The sequence below is a fragment of the Mytilus edulis genome, chromosome 6 (genome assembly GCF_963676685.1).
Source record: "Mytilus edulis chromosome 6, xbMytEdul2.2, whole genome shotgun sequence".
Classification (NCBI taxonomy): domain Eukaryota; kingdom Metazoa; phylum Mollusca; class Bivalvia; order Mytilida; family Mytilidae; genus Mytilus; species Mytilus edulis.
The window spans coordinates 7,761,014-7,782,981 of NC_092349.1; the positions used below are offsets into that span (position 1 = coordinate 7,761,014).

The 21,968-nt window shown below is 34.5% G+C and overlaps 1 protein-coding gene across 1 annotated transcript in view; it reads left to right on the plus strand.

The window, feature by feature from the left end:
- Positions 1-21,968, plus strand: part of LOC139529040 (uncharacterized) — a 75,728-nt gene that overhangs the window by 33,382 nt on the left and 20,378 nt on the right. Inside the window, exon 3 of the mRNA XM_071325275.1 lies at positions 7,436-7,807. Coding sequence (XP_071181376.1) covers positions 7,436-7,807 — 372 coding nt within the window. The remainder of the gene's footprint in view (positions 1-7,435; positions 7,808-21,968) is intronic.

Sequence of the window (21,968 nt, forward strand, 5' to 3'; positions counted from 1 at the left end):
ATCCTTACAATACTCGACCCGGCTAAAAACATAGATCTCGGTTAATAAATTGACCCTATCTTGCTTGATTTTTCAAAGGCATTCGATAAAATCCCTCATGAGAGACCATTGTACAAAGCAGAGTACCATGGTATCAGCGGGCCAGCGCTCCTATGGATCAGGGATATCCTAAGCTCAAGAAATCAGGGAGTCGTTGTGGACGGTGAAACATCTCAAACTGCACCGGTCCAATCAGAATACCACAGGGGAGCGTACTTGGACCACTGATGTTCCTTCTGTTCATCAACGACCTACCAGACTACGTACAGCCATAAACAGTTCGTTTATTTAAACATGGCTGCGTGCTGTACCGACGGATCCAAAATGATGCAGACTCACAGCTACTACAAGAAGATATTTGCTCAGATGGGAATTATATTGGCAAATGGAATTCCGTCCAAGCAAATGCCAACTGCTACGCTTAACCAACAAGCGCAAACCACATCTCACAAGCTACAAAATGCATGGGCATAATTTTAAACTAGTTGACTCAGCAAAATATCTAGGCGTAACAATCCACAAAACTATAAATTGGAACACATACATAGAGAGCATAGCTAAAAAGGCTAAGTCAATCAGAGCCTTCATTCAAAGAAATCTTCAGCACTGTCCCCAACAAACAAAAGCTGTATGCTACACAACGCTAGTAAGACCATTGCTTGAGTATGCGTGCTCGGTCTGGGACCCGTTCACTAACCTTAACATACATAAACTAGAAAGTGTGCAAAGAAGATCAGCCCGGTTTGAATTGAACAACTACTAGTATCAACAAACCAGCAGTGAAACGTCTATGTTAAAAACTCTACAGCGGCAAACACTAGCCGAGAGGAGGATCAACTGCAAAGCAGTAATGATGTGCAGATCTAGAATAGAATATGGAATCGTAGCAATAACACCGCTAGAGCTACACAATACAACATCCGTAGCTAGAGGACACACAACACGATTTTTCGTACCGTATGCCAAAACTTCAATATACAGGCATTTCTTCTTTCCAGACAGCATACGGATATGGAACAGCGTTCGACAACATTTGGTGGACAGTACGTCACTACATGCTTTCAAGCAGGGGCTACCGAGCTGCTGTATCGCTTAATCACACCATCAAACTGTTTTTAACTTGCACCTGCAAATATTTTCTTGCACCTTTGTTGTCACACCAAGCATAGGCAATCATGCGATAATACTCAATTAGAGGACTGCACTGTATTGGAAGAAGAAGAAGAAGAAGAAGAAGAAGAAGAAGAAGAAGAAGAAGAAGAAGAAGAAGAAGAAGAAGAAGAAGAAGAAGAAGAAGAAGAAGAAGTGAAATGTCGATGTGGTGTGAAATACCATCGTTGTTTTATGCTAACGATCATTATCACGACATGTCGTTGTGTGAAATACCCACGTTGTTTTATGCTAACGATCATTATCACGGCAGATGGCGCCTGGTTTCTTCTTCGGTGTATAAGCCTCCTGTGAATATCACCTCCATACGCTATATGTAATGTAAATCAATTACCGGTATGTACAGCCATACATATACAAGAAAACGAATAGATAAATACATTGTTTGTTTTATATGGCATGTATACTAGGGACTCGGTTTTTTATAGAGGTGACCTCGAATAAACATGTTTGTTTACTGTACTAGTCACCAAATCTGGGATGGGGTGTGTCTCATCCTGTATTAAGGTATAAATAGATTTGTCGCTGGGATGGGCTTCCTTATCGATTTCGTAAATATGTTATTGTCAGCTGGCAGGATATTTCTACTTAATATTTGACCTGGTCAAAATAAGACTAAATACATGAAATATAAGACGGAGCTGGAATATTTATACTTATATTGTTCTGGGACGCAAATTTTGGACTAAATGCTTAATGGGAAAAATGGGTTGACACCTATTACTACTTAATATTATAATCCCAATTTGAAAATTTTCAGAATAAAATGTTATTATCTTATAATTTTTTAATACAAGAAGCAAATGGATGAACAATCTTTACTCATTTAGCTCCTGAATAATGAAGATAAAAAAAATGTTTTACATTTTCGACAACCTGTGAGATTAATAACAGGAGACTACAAATCCAGAGAAGTTGGTTGCGTCTAACACACGCCCACCAAACTGAAACTACAAGAAATATACTTTATTGACAGCACTTTATGCCCATGTAAATATTTTATCATTATATCAATTTTGATATGAGTTTTCTAAATTTTGTTTGTATATTAGCTTATTATTTTTATTTTTATTCTGGTAAACAATTTCTAAATCCATTTGACTTCTGACATGATTTTAATAAGAGTTCCAAGAATAAATATCTGAATTATGCATATTTTTTAGTGTTTCGTTTAGAAGGGGGCTAGTCTCTTCCCTTACAAGTCTATCAAGAAAAAGAAGAGTTTGTCTTTTTATTAAACAATAAACATGGTATCTTCCAAAATTAGATCGAACAGCTATATTAGAAGAACATTTTTTTACTCTTAAAGTTAACTTTTCGTTTCGTTTCGTTTCGTTCTTGAACGAAACTCCACATTAGTAAACAAAACATAACTGGAATCCTGTAAACATGTATGTTTTTGTTTTGCTTTCTTTTAGACGCATTTGCTGTAAATATCAATCAGTAATCTACTGCTGCTTTTATTTTCGACAATTGTTGGAGATGGCTTTCAAGTTTTTCATACTTGGGAAACTTACATGTATCAAAATATATAACAGTACAAATGTTACCCTAAAAAAAGTGTAAATATATAGTAAATCGTTGGTTTTTGCGTAATATATTACCATAACTGACCTTAAGGGCGCCCGTAATAACACAACCTTATATTCTACATCGCTTTGCTTGTCCGAACATAAATTATTTCTCATTCTATATAAAGAAACAACAAAGACTAATATGACAAGAGATATATACCAAACAGTTCAAAAAAGTTGTCGAACAAGTTTGGTGGGTAAAATCTCGATGAAAGGAAAAGGGAGCGTTAAATAGTATATAAAGTCCAAAAACCGAATTACTCAGTATTTACTACATAAATAGTAAGAAACTTCAAGACGAAAAGAATGCAATTCTATATTAGCCTTAGTTTTCTTTACGTTACCTTTCTACTAGTATGTTAACTTTTTGCTGAAATATATAAACTTATCTGTTGAACAGTATTTGTCGTTTGTTTATGTAATTTATACGTGTTTCTCGTTTCTCGTTTTATAAAGATTATACCGTTGGTGTTCTCGTTTAAAAGGTTGTACACAAGTAGTTTTTGGGCCCTTTATAGCTTGTTGTTCAGTGTGAGCCACGGCCTCGTGTTGAAGGCCGTACATTGACCTATAATGGTTTACTTTTATATATTGTTATTTGGATGGAGAGTTGTCTCATTGGCACTCATACCACATCTTCCTATATCTATTATCAAATATACTGCATTACTATGAGGATCTATGTAACAAAAATGTAAAGAATTATTAGATACAACTAGCTGCTTCTGCCAATCACGCTTCATTTATTCCCGTTCTTCAGCTAAAGGCCAAAACCAAGCACCCCAAGAGAGACGACCAAACGTGCTGCTTGAAAAAAAAGGAAATGGAAATAGAAAACAAAAGAATATAAAAGTTTAACAAACTGTTGAATGTAATTTTGCCGAAAGCACAAAAGCTCTTTTTCTGCTTCAATTTAACAGTAGTCACACAATTGTATTGAAATAAAAATGTTTGTCTATATAAGGATTTGTTTTGGTTCATTTGTCAATTGAAGGTTCTCTTATTGTTTATAGCTGGAACGATATTGCACATATTGTAGAACAAAGTACAGTTCTTTCTCTTCAACGAAACTTGATTCATGATGAATGTACATCATAAACAAATTTACACGTATCCACATCTTAATTGTATATGCCTTGCATTAGTATATTCAATACTGCATTAATTTTTTACTTTGCTTTTTTTTTATAGATGCATGTAAATTGTGCAATTGAAGTATTACTCCTTTAAAGTGTATTCAAATTTCCAACAATATAATGGAGTTGAAGGGTTGCGAAAACTAAACATTATAAACATTTACCATTTACCTCACTACTATTTTTTGTTTTAGTTTTGTTTTCGGTTTCGGTATCAGCTTATGGTGAATATGTCTAATAATTAGCATTCATCACTACAGCGTTCTCGTATGTGTGGTTTTTTTTACAAAAAAAATTTATCTTAATTGATTCAAAATATGTTTTATCTCTTGATTAACTTAGTTGCACGATACCCTCTGTTTCATATTGCTTCTGTTGTTAAAGATACGGATTCAGACACTACAACACGTCAATAAGCATTCTGCATTTTCTTTAAATCAGGATAAAAAGAAGATTCATATACCATCGAAGTGAAGATGACGGGTTTGTTGCTCCGACAATTAAAGCCAACTGCATGACCTGTAACGTAGTTATTTCAAATTTTAAAGTGCCAGTCTGCCTAAAAATCAGTCAGTGGTGAAAACATGACCAAAAAAACCCACCCAATTTGACATTGATTTCAGTTCATAAAATGTAGTTATGCACAAAAATAACATTCATTTTCGTTTTCTGTTCTGGTAATAGAAGATACAATTTGGTTGAAATGCACTAGAAATTAACGAATAAAGGGAGATAATTCTGTAATTTGCTATCATTCTAACCAATTTTCTAACCAAGTTATTTGATATTACCAGACACACACAAACCAAAGACCAATTATTTTTAACTCAGGATGATGGTTAGTATTAAATAGTATGATTAGATCGTTGGGTTTTTTCTGATCATGTTTTGATTTTTTCCTAAATTGCCTGATTCTTACAAAGACTGGCACTTAAACAACAAAATCATAACAGTGTCCATAAATCATTGGACAAGAGAACTTTGAATTTACGTGATTTGATTCCTCTATTACAGAAAAGTTTGATGGCATATGCAAGTTTTGAAATATCGTTTCCTCTCAGATATGTAAAGTATATATACAGTTGCCGATGGAATGACGTGACATACAAATGAAAAGTTTACAGTAGAAAGCTTGAAATCTTTCTTGTGTCTGATAATTACTTCTCAAATGACCCTCACTGTCAAGTGCTAAATACTAGTATAATGGAAGGTATTACATAGTATTTAACAATATCGTTGTAATTCGCTATTTAAAGTTGGATGCATGGATGATATAAACTAGAGACATATACCAACTAACATATAAAGCTAAATCACTGCATATCATTCATCATTGAATATCCAAATGACTTGAATCACGGTTTTGTTTTCTCTTATTTTTGAGTGTAAATTCACATTGCGATAAGACGTGTCATGGTACTTGTCTATCCCAAACTCATGTATTTGGTTTTGATGTTATATATATTATTCTCGTGGGATTTTGTCTATGTGTGTTACATTTTAGTGTTATGTCTTTGTTCTCCTCTTATATTTAATGCGTTTCCCTCGGTTTTAGTTTGTTATCCCGATTTTGTTTTTTGTCCATGGATTTATGAGTTTTGAACAGCGGTATATTACTGTTGCCTTTATTTGCCACTAGTGGACCACGAACTGCTGAGTCATATGGAACATATAAACCCATCAAAGATACCAGGATTAAATATTTTGTGTTTACGCCAGACGCGCGTTTCGTCTACAAAAGACTCATCAGTGACGCTCGAACTTTTTATGCTCTGTATAATTGTATTTGTTTAATTTTTTATGTAAAGAAGAAGACTTCATAAGTTGATTGATCTTTTGATTTATTTTGTCTTTTCGATCTAATACAATAATTTCACTCAAAACAACTGAGTGTTACCCAGATTGCCAAAGCTGTTCGTGTCGATCAATATTTGTATGCTCGTTTTTACATGCTTGCGTTGGATTATTGTATTATCTGTCTTTCTTGGATATTTTTTTTGGATAGTGGATTGGCTTCTTGATACATTTGTAAATGTTTTATAGCATGTTGAGGTGTTTGTTTATCATTGAAATTAGTATGCAGAGGAAATCTTGTTTATGATATTATTCGTTTGATATATCATTTGCGTTATCACACACTGACTTTAAAGTATAGATATGATAAATTATAATTGTTTACTTTTACATGAAACCCTACAAATGTATAAGTTACAAGGTTTTACAAAATATTTTAGCAATGCAATAAGCAATCTGAAAGTTTAGACGAAAACGTTTTTCTTAATTGAAAATCCGGAGAAAAAAGTTTAACATGATTTTGGTGTGCTGTTCACATAAAAATCTATATTGTGTGACGATAGATGCTTATCGTCATAGATATCGTCATGATTTCATGTCCTTCGATTTAAATTTAAAGTAAAAAAAAAGAGAAATCATAGACATAACAAGACACCTTTTGTATACGTGGCAGGTGATGTTTAGGGTGGTTTTATACTACCTTGACTTCCTTTGAGGTTCCTTCGTGAAAAATACTGAACAGATTTTACCAATTTCTGCCGTCACCATATTGGGATCGTCGTAATTCCAGTTACGACTATCAGTTTAACACCAGTGAACATATATCCGTTTGATTTCAAAATTCTTTATTGGTAAATTGTCAATTTGTATATTGATGTTTTGCTAACCGTATCATTTCGATTCGGCATTGGTGACCATGACATCGTATACATCGACACTGACATAACAGCTAAAATCAACAATCATATAAAGAGAAAAATATTTATTTGGAAAAAGGCGGATGCTAAGGAACAAGTTGAAATGGCTAGGAAATTAAATGCAGACTTCAAGAAAAAATTATACCTGGACAGCCCTGTAACCGAAATAGGGATTTTATAAAATCCAACTTACTTACCATACCATCCTTCGGAGTTTCACCTCTTAAAGATACAGATGGACTCACTCACTCAGAAAGTGAAAAAAGGCAAACATTCTGAATGATCAATTTTCATCTGTATTCAAACCAGTGAGGATATTTACGGGGCGCCGAATGGGACTTGAACTTTTTGTAATCAAAACAATTTTGTGTACACAAAATTCAATTCTGTCATAACAAAATCATGTTTGTCTTCCAAAACTATGTGATACAGACATGTTTTATAAGAGCTCCCATTACAAAATTCATTTTTGTAGACAAAATTCATTTTGGTAGACAAAATTCATTTTGGTAGACAAAATTCATTTTGGTAGACACAATTCATTTTGGTAGACACAATTCATTTTGGTAGACAAAATTCATTTTTGTAGACAAAATTTAAATGTTATTTCGCATAATCGTCTTATAAGCATTTGAAAAATTGATTGAAACACATGTCTTTTGGTGAATATCTGTCGAATCTGCGATCTACTTTTCGAGTGTTTTTGTTAGTCTATTTCCGGTCGAGGTTTTAATGGAGCCTTTCTTTAAAGATTTTTTTTCAGAAACAATGTTTTTGCAATCAGTAATGAACTTTTCTATTTCAGTCTCCTCTTCAAAGCCAGACAATATATCAAGTGTCATCGTTTGGTCAGCACAATCGAAGAAACAGGAAATCACTTCCTCAACTTTCCTACGCGAAGGGGACACAGTGACGTTTACTTGTACAGGTAACATTGGAAATCCTCCTGGTAAGTTTATGTGGCAGATGTATTCTCCACAACATGAACAACTTATTGTGTATTCCAATGCTACTACTGAAAAAGAAGAGATGCCCGAAAACTGTACCTTTAGAGGCACAAGCAACCTGACAGTACATTTAACCCCAGACCATTTTCATGCAAAATACTGCTGTTTTGAAAAATCTCAGAAAGATGTTGCAGGGATGTATGTAGAAACGGAACCACTTAATATACACTGTAAGTATTCAATGGCTTGTGACGGAAGTTGTGTGCCTACTGATTCACTTGTAGATGTTATGATCCAAGATACAAAAAGTATCGTTACGAAAATGTCAGAACCCTTTAAATTTAAGCATTACTTACTCACTTACTTACTTACTGCCCGGAATGCCATAAGCATGTAGGGCAGCAACAAAGATTCTTCAATTCTGTCTGTGTTTGGCCATCTTTTCTACTGATCCCAATATTTTATTCATGGTCTTCAGTTCTCCTTCTACAGTACGTCTCCATGTGTTTTGTTTGTCTTCCTCTTTTACTCCTTCCTTCCTGAGTCCATTGTGCTGTTCTAGTGACGGAATTTCTATCTCTTCTAATCATATGCCCAATCCATGTCCAACGCCTTCTCATTGATATTGTACCCATGCTATCTTGATTACACTGTCTTAGAAGATCTTCATTAGATATTTTGTTTGGCCAAATAATGCGCAGGATTCTTCTTTAGCTTTTGGTATGGAAAACTGACAGTTTTTTTTAGATCGACTTCTGTCCTCCTCCAACATTCTGATCCGTATAACAGAGTAGATTGTACACAACTCTGGTACAGTTTTAGCTTGGTTTTCTTACTGAACTGTGATGATTTCCATACATTGTTGAGTGATCTGAATATATTCCTAGCTTTGTTCAATTGGTTTATGCTTTCATTTCCTGCACCTCCATCTTATTGTACTTCCTATGTATGTAAATTTTTCTGTGATGGGGATATATATTCTATCTATCAGGATATGAGTTGGGTTATTAATGTTAAGGGTCTTGAATTCGGTTTTTTGTTTGGCTGATTTTAAGTCGAACTTGACTAGCAAAAGTATTGAGGCGGTTTGTCTTCTTTTGTAAATTGGTGGTGGGTGTTTCGGATAAGTGGTTAGTACTTCGCTTGTTGTGTAAAATGATTAAAGACGTGTATAGATTTCAACTATTTACTATTCTGACTGAAGACGTTATGCATACAAAGACGTAATGAACATGTGACGTTACAATACGTTACATTAACAACAAGTAAGTGTCTCTGTATTGTGGTTAATTTGTAACACTTCGGCCACAGGGTAGTGAAAAGGAAAAAAAATATCAAACATTCACCATGAATAAGAATCACTTTAAAGTTCAAATATATATATATATATATATATATATATATAGTCACAGAAAATGACTTTTTTTGAGAGCCCAGGTGGTCGTGTGGTCTAGCGGGACGGCTGCAGTGCAGGCGATTTGGTGTCACTTTATCACAGTAGCATGGGTTCGAATCCCGGCGAGGGAAGAACCAAATATTTGCGAAAGCAAATTTACAGATCTAACATTGTTGGGTTGATGTTTAGACGAGTTGTATATATATATATATATAAATGTCTAAGAATATAACTAAAACACACTAATTGATACATTAAAAAGTTCTATTAGATGTTAAATAGAAATACGCAATATTCCGCTAAACAAATTAGCTTCATCAGGCGTGTGCATCTCTCAAGGTGAAATCGGATGCATGACAGAAAAATATTTTTGTAGCTTAATCTATACAAGATTTGAGGGATGGGTGTAACATATTAATTCGGTCATAAAATATGTTTGTAGCTACAACTACATGAAGTTGGAATAAAAGTTTAACACATTTATAGATGTTCGATTAATTGTATGAATTTTTATAAATTAATTTGTATGATTTCAAGATAACTATGGTTTTGATTTGCTTTGAAATCTTTTTTCGTCTCTCTCATTGAGTCCATCAGGTTCAAGAGTTCGTAACTGGTGCATCCAAAATCTCTCTCTTTTTTGTCTTCCTTGTGTATCCCAATTTTGATTTTTCTCAATGATTTGAAATGTGATGTTTTCAAAATCATGTCCTGCTCTTAAAAGGTGTCTTGTAATTGGGCAGTTCCTTTCTTTTGTATAAAATGACCGATGGTTATTTAGTCGGATGTTAAATGGGGTTTCTGTTTCACCAACATATTGTAATTTGCAAGTTCCACACGTTAGAACATAAATGCAATTTTGCGTTTTGCAATTTGATGTTATAAATATGTTGTAATTTTTCTTTGTGACTGTGCTGATGAACTGGGTTTCTATATTGGCGACTTTGCAGCACTTACAATTGCCCCTTCCGCATTGTTTATAACCTCCAATTGTTAATATCTCCCGTTTAGATACTTTGGATGATACTAGAATATCTTTGAGGTTTTTTGGTCTGCGGTAAGACATAACGGGAGGTGATGGAAAAATCTCGCTTAAGGAAGGATCATTTTCAATAAGACGCCAGTGTTTGTGGACAATTGATGAAATATTTGTCAGATGAGGATGAAAGCTAATAACAAACGGGATTTTATTTGTCTGGGCCGTCTTTTCTTTGTATTCAAGTAGGTTTGTTCGTTCTTTTTCGTTTGCTTTTCCGAAAGCTTCTGAAATACTTTTGTTCTTATAACCTCTTGATTTGAGTTGCTGTCTGAGTTGCCCTAAACGATGGTTTAACTTTGATTCCGATGAACAAATCCGTTTTAACCTGATGGCTTGGCTGTACGGAATGCTCCGGGAGCAGTGTTTCGGGTGACAACTCTTCGGAGAGATAAATTGGTGTTTATCAGTTTTTTTGGTGTGAAGGTCTGTTGTCATGACTCCGTTTTATAAAGTTATGGTGGTGTCGAGAAACGCAATTTTCTCATTTGAAACTTCAGATGTGAACTTGATCGATTGATGAAAGTTGTTACAGAAATCGAGAAATTCTTGCAGGCGTTCTGCAGTTTCGTTCCATTTGATGTCGATGTCATCAATATAACGGAGCCAAGACAAGGGTTTGTATGGTACATTCGAAAGGATGCGTTCTTCGAGACTCCCCATGAAAATGTTGGCAAAAAAAGGTGCCATTTTGGTTCCCATACTGGTACCGTCAACCTGCAAGTAGTGCTGGTCGTTGAATACAAAATTGTTGTTTTCAAGCACTAGTCTCAGCAACTGAACCAGACAGTCTGTTGGGGGATGTTTATCCTTACGATTGTTCCATACCTGTTCACAAGCGACTATTCCTTCATTTTTGGGAATATTTGTGTACAAAGAAGACACATCCATCGATACCAAAATTGTGTTGTTTGGTAAGGGGTTTAATGAATACATTTTCTTCAAATAATCTGTAGTATCTTGAATGTAAGATGGCATTGTTCTAACATGTGGTCTGAGATGGTAATCCACGAATTCAGATATTTTTTCGGTTGGATGGCCATTTGTTGTAGCTACAAACATATTTTATGACCGAATTAATATGTTACACCCATCCCTCAAATCTTGTATAGATTAAGCTACAAAAATATTTTTCTGTCATGCATCCGATTTCACCTTGAGAGATGCACACGCCTGATGAAGCGAATTTGTTTAGCGAAATATTGCGTATTTCTATTTAACATCTAATAGAACTTTTTAATGTATCAATTAGTGTGTTTTAGTTATATTCTTAGACATTTATATAATTTTAATTCAGTAACTGTATCAGTTTATTTTCACAAACTGATCCACGCTTAATTAGATTGAATGTTGATTGTTGCTATTTTTAGACATTATATATATATATATATATACAACTCAAATTTACTGAACAGTATCTATGTAAATCACAAACATGAGATAGAGGAAATTTGGTAGCATTTACGATATGGAAATGTTCATTAGAAACATCAAGCCAATGATAAAATTGAGAAAGGAACTGGGGAACGTGTCAAAGCGACAACAACCCGACCATAGAGCAGACATGGAGGTAAATTCTCAATGGAATTATTCATAGTACCAACAATCGCCGCACCTATCAAATCGTAACCATTATGAAGCGTTAATGTTGTCATATCTTCAAGGAAACTTTAAGTCAATGATGAAATATCTTAAAACTGAGAATGGAAATGGGGAATGTGTCAAAGAGACAACAACCCGACCAAATAAAAAACAACAGCAGAGGGTCACCAACAGGTCTTCAATTTAGCGAGAAATTCCCGCACCCGGAGGCGTCCCTCAGGTGGCCCCTAAACAAATATATACTAGTCCAGTGATAATGAACGCCATACTAATTTCCAAATTGTACACAAGAAATTAAAATTAAAATAATACAAGACTAACAAAGGCCAGAGGCTCCTGACTTGGGACAGGCGCAAAAATGCGGCGGGGTTAAACATGTTTGTGAGATCTCAACCCTCCCCCTATACCTCTAACCAATGTAGAAAAGTAAACGCATAACAATACGCACATTAAAATTCAGTTCAAGAGAAGTCCGAGTCTGATGTCAGAAGATGTAACCAAAGAAAATAAACAAAATGACAATAATACATAAATAACAACAGACTACTAGCAGTTAACTGACATGCCAGCTCCAGACTTCAATTAAACTGACTGAAAGATTATGATTTCATCATATGAACATCAGGCACAATCCTTCCCGTTAGGGGTTTAGTATCATACCATCATAACATATATGAGAAGAACATAACCCGTGTCATGCCAATAACTGTTTTTAGAATAAATGTGTTTAGTTCCGATGCAAAGACCTTATCAGTGACTCAATATTAACGCCAAAATATGCAATCTTTAATGACTTGACAACAGTATCGTAATTATATCCTTTCTTAATAAGTCTATTCAAAGGTTTTGTAAGTTTCTGAGGTGAATACTGACACCTTTGTGCTTTATAAAGAATATTTCCATAACAAATTGGATGTGAAATACCTGAAAGTATTAGAAGTCTGCATGTTGAGCTATATTTACGAATGATGTCTTTATACCTTAGTATATTTGATCAATCGGACGATTTGTACATCCGTTTTTTCCATGAACGTCAAATTGTATAATTTCAGTATTTCTGGTTCCCTGTTCAGTCTATTGATAATGCTCGATGTTCTGTTCTTGGTTACGTTATAGTTTCTCGGTAGCTTTTGCAAATTCTCTTTACATGGTAATGTTGTTATATAGTGATTGTCGCGATGTGATATAGTTGACTCGTATGTCTCGTCGTAGTGTTTGTTCATTTTTTTAGATTCATCTTGCGTTACACTTGTAGATTTCAATTTCCAAAAGAGGGACGAAAGATAACAAAGGGACAGTCAATCTCCAAATTAGCTCCATATCTGCCTCTTCCTTCTTGTAATTTACCAATACATTCAATGTAACAGCTGGTACTGTTGAGTCTTTTATCGTTGGCATTGATTCAGACAATAAATATCCCAGTTTTGACGTAACTGCAGTTTGAAGATATGACAACTCTAACGCTTCGTCATGGGTACGATTTGATAGGTGCGGCGATTGTTGGTACTATGAGTACTTCCAGTGATAATTTACCTCCATGTATAGTCTCTAAATGAACAACAGCAAAACTGAGTGTACCCAATCCACAAGGTTTTAGATATAAATTCCGTGCTAGATCCTCGGTGATAAACGACTTCTGTAACCCTTCATCTAATAGCATATTTAGTGAAATAGAACTAGTATTTACTGAAACTTGTGCTACACCTGTTTTTAAGAGTACATCGGTTATCTGTTTTACAAATTATCATACGAGATGTAAACTGTAGCTGTGTGTGTTTCTACTTCATCATTCATAGTATCTACGACTGCACTGGGTTTTTCTTGTTGTTTGGTTCTCTGTGTGTTGTTTGTAATAACATAAACTACTGTGATGATTTCTGTAGCATTTACGACACATGCGACATGTATATTTAGACGTTCACTCTGACATTTTGTGACTTCCAAAGCAGTTAAAACATTTTTTTCTGTTTGATAAACGCATAATGCTTTTCATTCGTAGCTACTTTTGTGCACTCTGATGCATAATGTGGTTCTTGGCAGTTACACATAATTCTACCTTATCTTTATTATTCTTATTTTCTCTGTATTGTTGTATGCTTGTGCTGTAACTTTGGATTACTCCGATATGGAATTATGCGGTATGTGTCAAAGTGTCGGACATTCTGAAATTTCCTGCTTCTTGTATATAAATCTCCTTTGGTAAAGCTTCACGCAGTGATGTTATATTCCAGCTATTTTTTCCATGTTCCCGTGTTAACCTTTACCTCATTTCTGCGGAGAGTTTCCCGAAAATTATGGGTACAAGAAAGGTCCCATATGTGTCTTGCGTCTGACCTTGAGGTTCAAGTCCCCTAATGCTGGCCTCTTATCTGTCATAAAATGACTTAATGATAATGAGGGCAAATGACAGACTTGGTAAATCAAGAAGATTTTGCATATGTGCGTTGATAATTTTTCTGTTGCTGACCGTAACGCTCTTTTAGTAAATTGATTGCCTGGTCAAAGTTTGCATTGGTGAGGGCTAACCCTGTGATACACTGTGCCGCTTTGTATTGGGAGTTTTATTTAAATAGCTGAGCTTTTGTATGTTTGTAAGAGCAAGGTTGAAGTGCACGGTTGATTAAAACGAATCTCAAAATCTCTGCCAATATAAAATAACTCCCGAAAATGAAGGCAAGTCTGTGATAGAAATTTTGAGAAGGGATATGAGTAGCGTTTGCTCCGTGATTTACAAAAGTGCTTTTAATAGCATCCTATGTATGTTTGTAACAGCACGGTTGAAGTGCACGGTTGATTAAAACGAATCCCAAAATCTCTGCCAATATAAAATAACTCCCGAAAATGAAGACAAGTCTGTGATAGAAATTTTGAGAAGGGATATGAGTAGCGTTTGCTCCGTGATTTACAAAAGTGCTTTTAATAGCATCCTATGTCTGATTTGTATTGTGATTAATATTGCTAGTTAATCACTCATTGCCGTAGGTTGAAGAACGCTAGCTCCTGAGTTTGATGTTACGTTCTTGAATTTATGAATAGACACTTCCAAATTTAAATGTCAAAAGATTCCGATTCCATGTCTCAGACTTCTGTTCTATTTAAAATCTGTGTATCCAAGTTTTCGACTAAGCTCCTCTTCTTCACGAGTGTTTCTGTGGCTGCCGATAGTTCTTGATTTTTTTTATATTTTTTTTTTGCTTAGTCGTGTGACGGCGCTTCTGTGTCCACCACGAATTGCTCTCCACTTCTCTATAGTTCACGGCACCAATGTTTGGGATTATTGGTTAGTGCATCGCTTGTGGTGTAAGATGATTAAAGACGTGTATAGATTTCAACTGTTTACTATTCTGACTGAGGACGTTATGCACACATAGACGTAATAAACAACTGACGTTACAATACTGTTTTTAACGTAGAATTCCGAGCGTTCAAAATTATAAGTTAACACCATCTTTGTAAGAAATAACTGTCACGATTTATTCACACTACATGTATTATACAGACGTTACATAAAATACAAAAGACACAGCATACACTCCGACAGTACAAGCATTCAGCTATCTTGTTCATCCGGCAACACATCTCTCTCTCGCACGTCACACTCACATAACATCAAAAATCTGGGAAACAACGTCAACAGTGTTTTGTGACATAACGGACATGTAGACAAAGTCACAATCACAACACTAATCCCTCTTTTCAAGAATATTTAGTCTTCGAAATACAAGTTGATCAAGACAAATTGCGTTTTCTTGTTTTCCAGTTCATCTGAGGTTACATTGACGATCCGCAGGAGCATACATCACATTTATAACTGTTTCACAGACAATACTATCTCTGAATAGTGTGAACTTGGCATTTCCACATACACGGTCTTTATATGTGAAATCCTTTTTTTACATATGCTGGTGTCGTAGTCTAGGATATGACGAAACTCTAGGTTCGTCGCTATTGATCGCCTCAATACTGTTAGACGTATCAAACAGAACTTCACTTTGCTCAAGGGGTGACCATTTTCGAAAGTTAACTGCCTCTACCACACCGGTGATTACTGTCTGCTGTTCAACGTTCGGACGTTCCAAGATAATTGTCTCTAGCTCCGAAATCTGTTCAACTTCTACTTGAGTTGCTTTAACAATGTCATGAAATTCCTGACATTTCAATTCCACCTTTCTAACGCTAACACCTTTGGTAATACCATTAACCAAGGTCTGCTTTTCAATGCACGGAAGTTCAAGATAGCTATCTCTTCGTACACAACTTTCCCAATTTCAACTTCAGTTGCTCAATGATATCACAAAGTTCTTCATATTTCAATTGATATGACTCAGCGATGCAATACACTGATCGTTCACTCGGATAAATGAAATTATTACGTACATTTGATTTCACAACAGTATATTTGTCTCCTTCAAATTTCCGGTTTCTAGTGTATAAACTTATATTACGAATTACAAATATGTCGAGGTTTTGTGATTGGATAACAACACAGAGATGTATATATTCAGGAAACTGCCAAGGTATATACGACGTTTTTATCTCAAAGTGGAACTTCAAAAACGTCATCGTAACACCGGTTCCTATTAGGCGAGTGACTTATTTAAAAAAAAAAACGCTTAGTTAACGACTTTAACGCACCCATCTAACACACGGCTGTATTATATATCATTCGAAAGCTAATGATCTGTACTTTCTGCTTTGCCCGGTCGTAAAAAAATTGTATGGTGCATTTTCTGTAAAATCAAGACCATTTTCTAATTCTTGTAACATAAACTTTTTCAAAAGATCATATGAACTTTATATAACATGACAGATTATTTCCAAATCTAACAAAAAATAAGAGGTTACATGCACAATATTTCCCGAAAATTGAATTTCATCAGAAATCTTAAAAAAATGAAGAATTGCTCCTAGAGCAAAACATATCTTGGGGGATTTATATTTGTATGCTAAAAAATAGATAAACGTGTAATGTTTTAGATCAAGGAATATTTGTTTTGTAATTTTAAGATGCAACTATTAATTATTGTTCATAGAACAGATTGCAGTTGCCCTAAAATCTGCAATCTGAAAATAGCGACCATTTCGCTATTCTATGTTAAGATAACACATCGCTTATTGTCAATATCAGGGAGCAGAATGATTTTCAATAATAAAAGGAGGGGTATTTAAAGTTCGAAAAGAATATACGAGCTAATTAAGGGAAACATATGTTTTCTTACGAAGTCAAACTTATTTACTTTTTGTAATCATGTTTTAATGCAAACATGATTTTGCGACTAAATCGTAGGCATTATTGAAATAAATAACCTTGTTTAGAAACACTTGGTTGTCTAAAATGGGATATAAACGAACTAAAAATAATGCAGCTGCTTCTTATTTAGTTTAAAATCGTGTTAGACATATTAAATGTGTTCAGAAGTTTAATCTCTTTAATTATTTGAAAAAGATGCTTTGAGTATTTTCAACATAAGCTTATAAATACAATTGCAGGTCATTGTGTATGTAAAACACTAGAAATAAAAAAAAAAGGAAAATGTTGAATACCCTTCCTGACCTTATAAGATCATTCGCTGTTTTAGGCATTGATCGTTTTCATGCAGTGCTGTGTTTTGTGGACTGTTGTTTGTCTCTTGGACTCTAATTTTATTTTGTTCATGGTTTTAATTAACTTTATTTGATTCATGGTTTGAGATGTTGATTGTCCCTTTGGTATTATTTTACTTTAAAGACATTAACTTGCAGTAATGAAAATCGGCAAAACAATCGCCTCAAAGTAAAGTGAAGAAGATTAACGCAATAAGACAAATATCCGCAAAAATAACTTAATTTGCTCACGGTGATATATATATTTATAGAACCAAATCGTTATCATGATACATTTAACTACAATGATCTACAATTTTTAAATCTTTCACTACCTGAAGAGTGACGAAATATATCAAAGTGACATCAAACTGATAATTGAAAACGAACAAGACAGGCAACAGTATACAAAACACAACATAAAAAACTATAGATTGAGTAGCACAAACCCCCTTAAAATATTTGGGGTGAACTCAGGGGCTCCCAAAAGGTAAGCAGATCATGTTCCGCATGCGGCACCCGTATTGTGGCTCATATAATTCCTACCTCGGTGCCAATCCTTATCCGGTAGGTGAAATTCAAGGCAGAGATGACAGTATTTTGGTTACGTCGATTGGAACTTATCAGTCGTCATCTGGCGAAACAGATATTTCATAATTGTCAACCAACTCGTAGTGACGTCCATAAAATAAACTCATCATAGATACCAGGACTTAATTTTGTTTATACGCCAGACGCGCGTTTCGTCTACAAGTGACTCATCAGTGATGCTGGAATCCAAACAAGTTAAAAAGGCAAAATAAAGTACGAAGTTAAAGAGCATGGAGGACCAAAATTCCTACAAATTTTGCAAAATACAGCTAAGGTCATATATTCCAGAGATAGAAAAGCCTTAGTATTTCAAAAAATTTTAAAAATTTTAAACAGTTAATTTTTATATATAAATATAACCACATCAATGATAATTCATGTCAGCAAAAAACGTGCTGACTACTGGGCTTTTGATACCATCGGGGAAATAAATCTCCACCAGCAGTGGCATCGACCCAGTGCATGGTTGTAAATAAACTCATCATCGATACCAGGACTAAATTTTGTATATACGCCAGACGCGCGTTTCGTCTTCAACAGACGCATCAGTGACGCTCGAATCCACAAAAGCTTAAAAGGCCAAGTAAAGTACAACGTTAAAGAGTATTGAGGACCAAAATTCGTAAAAGTTTTGCCAAATAAAGCTAAGGTAATCTATGCCTGTGGTAGAAAAGCCCGGCTTAGTATTTCAAAAAATTAAAAATTTTGTAAACCGTTTATTTTTAAATATAACCATATCAGTAAAAGTTTCAAAGGGATGATTTCAACTTTGCATTTGAACTCAAACCACCATATTTCTTCATATGTCCTGTACCAAGTCAGGCATATGGCAGTTGGTATCGAATAATCTGTTTCTTCGTATGTTGGCGGTTTTTTTTGTAGCAGTTCAGTGTTTCTGTTATTCCGTTGTGTTCCTCTTATAGTTGATGCTTTTCCTCGGCTTTGGTTTGTGACCTGGATTTGTAAATCGATTGATGACTATTTAAAAGCAGTTGACTATAGTCGCCTTCATTTAATATTTTCATTGTGAGCAGTGACAATCGTGAAAGTAAATGCAACCTCTGGAATATTGTATCAACTTGAAGATATATACTCCACAAGAACATCCAACGAATCGCGTTACAATTGGGCAAGTGTTCAAATGTAGAGTAGGGCAGTACGTACATTTATACGTCATAGCATAAATATTTTCGACTTGTTATTGTTATAGAGAAGTTTAGGCTCAATGACATCGGTCTCCTTCTTTAGTAGTATAGATATGCAGGAGTTGCTATACTGTTGCTACATAGAAATTCAAAGTTTATAATTGGGTAGTAAGGAGTTTTTATTGGTTGATTTATGCTCATGTCTTTTGTCGTAAAACTTGTTCTCAACCAAACCTCATCATCGATGTCAAGATACGTGATAGAGTAAACTATATCTGTTGAGGCTTTTATATTCAATATTTCAATCGAAAATACGTTTCCAACATAGTCACAAATTTGGTACTATTCAGTGAGGTGATATCATCTATATAGTGGAAAGTTAATTTTAAGATAATGGTAAAATTGAGAATGGAAATGGGGAATGTGTCAAAGAGACAACAACCCGACCAAATAAAAAACAACAGCAGAGGGTCACCAACAGGTCTTCAATATAGCGAGAAATTCCCGCACCCGGAGGCGTCCTTCGGCTGGCCCCTAAACAAATATATACTAGTCCAGTGATAATGAACGCCATACTAATTTCCGAATTGTACACAAGAAACTAAAATTAAAATAATACAAGACTAACAAAGGCCAGAGGTTCCTGACTTGGGACAGGCGCAAAAATGCGGCGGGGTTAAACATGTTTGTGAGATCTCAACCCTCCCCCTATACCTCTAACCAATGTAGTAAAGTAAACGCATAACAATACGCACATTAAAATTCAGTTCAAGAGAAATCCGAGTCTGATATTTACAGTCATCATCAAAAGCTCTTGCATGAAGTCATCCTCGTATGAAAAATGAACTAGTCATTCAAGCTGTTCAGGAAGTCTAGTTGTAGCTAGAATCGTTGCGTATTAATTGATTTTTATTCTTATTTGATTAATTTATGTATTTAAACAATGAACAACGCAATAAGCAATCAAGAAGTCAAGTTTTATTATGTTTTCACTGTTTTTTTTAATTCTTTGAAATTTCAATTTTTTTCAATTTATTTTTTATTTATTTTTTGTCTAAATTTTCAATAAATAAATAAAAGTTCTTTTCGCTAAATCAATTTTTATAATGAAGCTACGAATCACACATTTTGAAAAGTCGAAAGATGTGTATTTCAGTCTGGTAGTTACAATGTAAAATTGCACTATCTTGGTTTCTCCCCCTTTATTTCAAGCAATAGTATAACTCGCGCACATATTGTTTTACTTTAAATTTTTCAGATTCTTAAAAATATGTTATTAAATCTTATATTGACCACATACAAGGTTTAAATAGGAAGAAATGCTTAAAAGCTGTTTTTTGCAGCTGGCGGTATTTTGGGTGTTTGGTTAGAAGTAAGCATAATTTTAGGAAATTTATGATGTCAACAACTTCTTTGATACTTATTACAGAGTATTACTTAGTTTTGAGTGATAAGTAGTTGCATCAGAAAGAAAAAAATTGGGTTTCACACATTTTGTTAACTTTTACTACAATTTCAGGAAACATGTGCTGTCTTTCAAAAACATGCTTTGAATATTTAAAAATGCATTTGATTAAAGACTGTTAATCTCTCTGCTAAAAGTTGAAAAAGTTTGCATATGTGAATTTAGTATATAAACGTCATATTATGCGATCAAGTTAAAATCTTAGAAAATATACACGTGTTCGTCCTTGAACTTTGATCTTGATTTGACGGAAATTGCACCATACGATTTTTTTACGACCGGGCAACACAGATAGTATAGATGTGTAGCTTTCAAATGATATATAATTTAGCCGTGTGTTAGGTGGGTGCATTAAAAATATAAATTTATGGTTAATGTCACTCGCCTATATGTGACGTAGTCAAAAGCTATTTGGAACACTAAAGAACGTCAGAGGCTCACAGAGGGAAAATAATGAAGTGCTTCAGTCAATAATACATTTTTAATACAAAATCACGCAATTTACACTTTTAATACTTAAATTTAATGTTAAAAGTGTATTAATAAATCATAACATACACAATAAAATTATGTTCACAGCAAATTAGAAAATCCTTCACGTATGCCGAACATATCATGTTGGGTTTTCTAATATATGCGTTGTAAAAAAACAAAGCCACACACATATACAAACACAAAATATGATATCTTAACACTTTATTGAAACTATCTTTTAACGAAAATAAAATTGTCAAGATAAACAAGGTGCATTTAAATGAATTACTCAAAATATTAAAAAGACAATAAACATGTAATGAATATACATGCTGCATTGTAAATGTATAACAAATACCTGCACTGGAAAATAACATTAAGTGAGGGGTAATTTGTATTATATGTGTTATTCAGGTCTCAGACAGGGTTTATACTGTGAAATTCCCGGCTTAGTGCTTATATCCCCTTCGCCTCGGCTCAGGGCATATAAACTCTCAGCCGGGAATGTCACAGTATAGACCCTGTCTGAGACCTGAATAATCTATGATGTCATTTTTCATATCAAAGTCAATATTTGTGGAAACGTTCATCATCCGAATATCATACCCTGTGAAATTCATATCACGCTTAGTGCCTCTTTCAAATTTTTCCTCGATGTCACTGTCGGCAGTGCAACACGATTTTTCTACGAACTTTAAAGATTGCCCAGTAGTCAGCACTTCGGTGTTGACATTACCAGTAGTCATCACTTCGGTGTTGACATGAATATTAATTATGTGGTCATTTGTATAAATTTCCTGTTTACAAAACTTTATTTTTTTCGAAAAACTAAGGATTTTCTTATCCCAGGAATTACCTTTTGGCTTCATAAATATTTTGATATGAGCGTCACTAATGAGTCTTATGTAGATGAACGAGCGTCTGGCTTACTAAATTATAATCCTGCTACCTTTTGATAACTATTAACACCACTGGGTCGATGCCACTGCTGGTGGACGTTTCGTCCCCGAAGGTATCACCAGCCCAGTAGTCAGCACTTCTGTGTTGACATGAATATCAATTAATATGTGGTAATTTTTATAAATTTCCTGTTTACAAA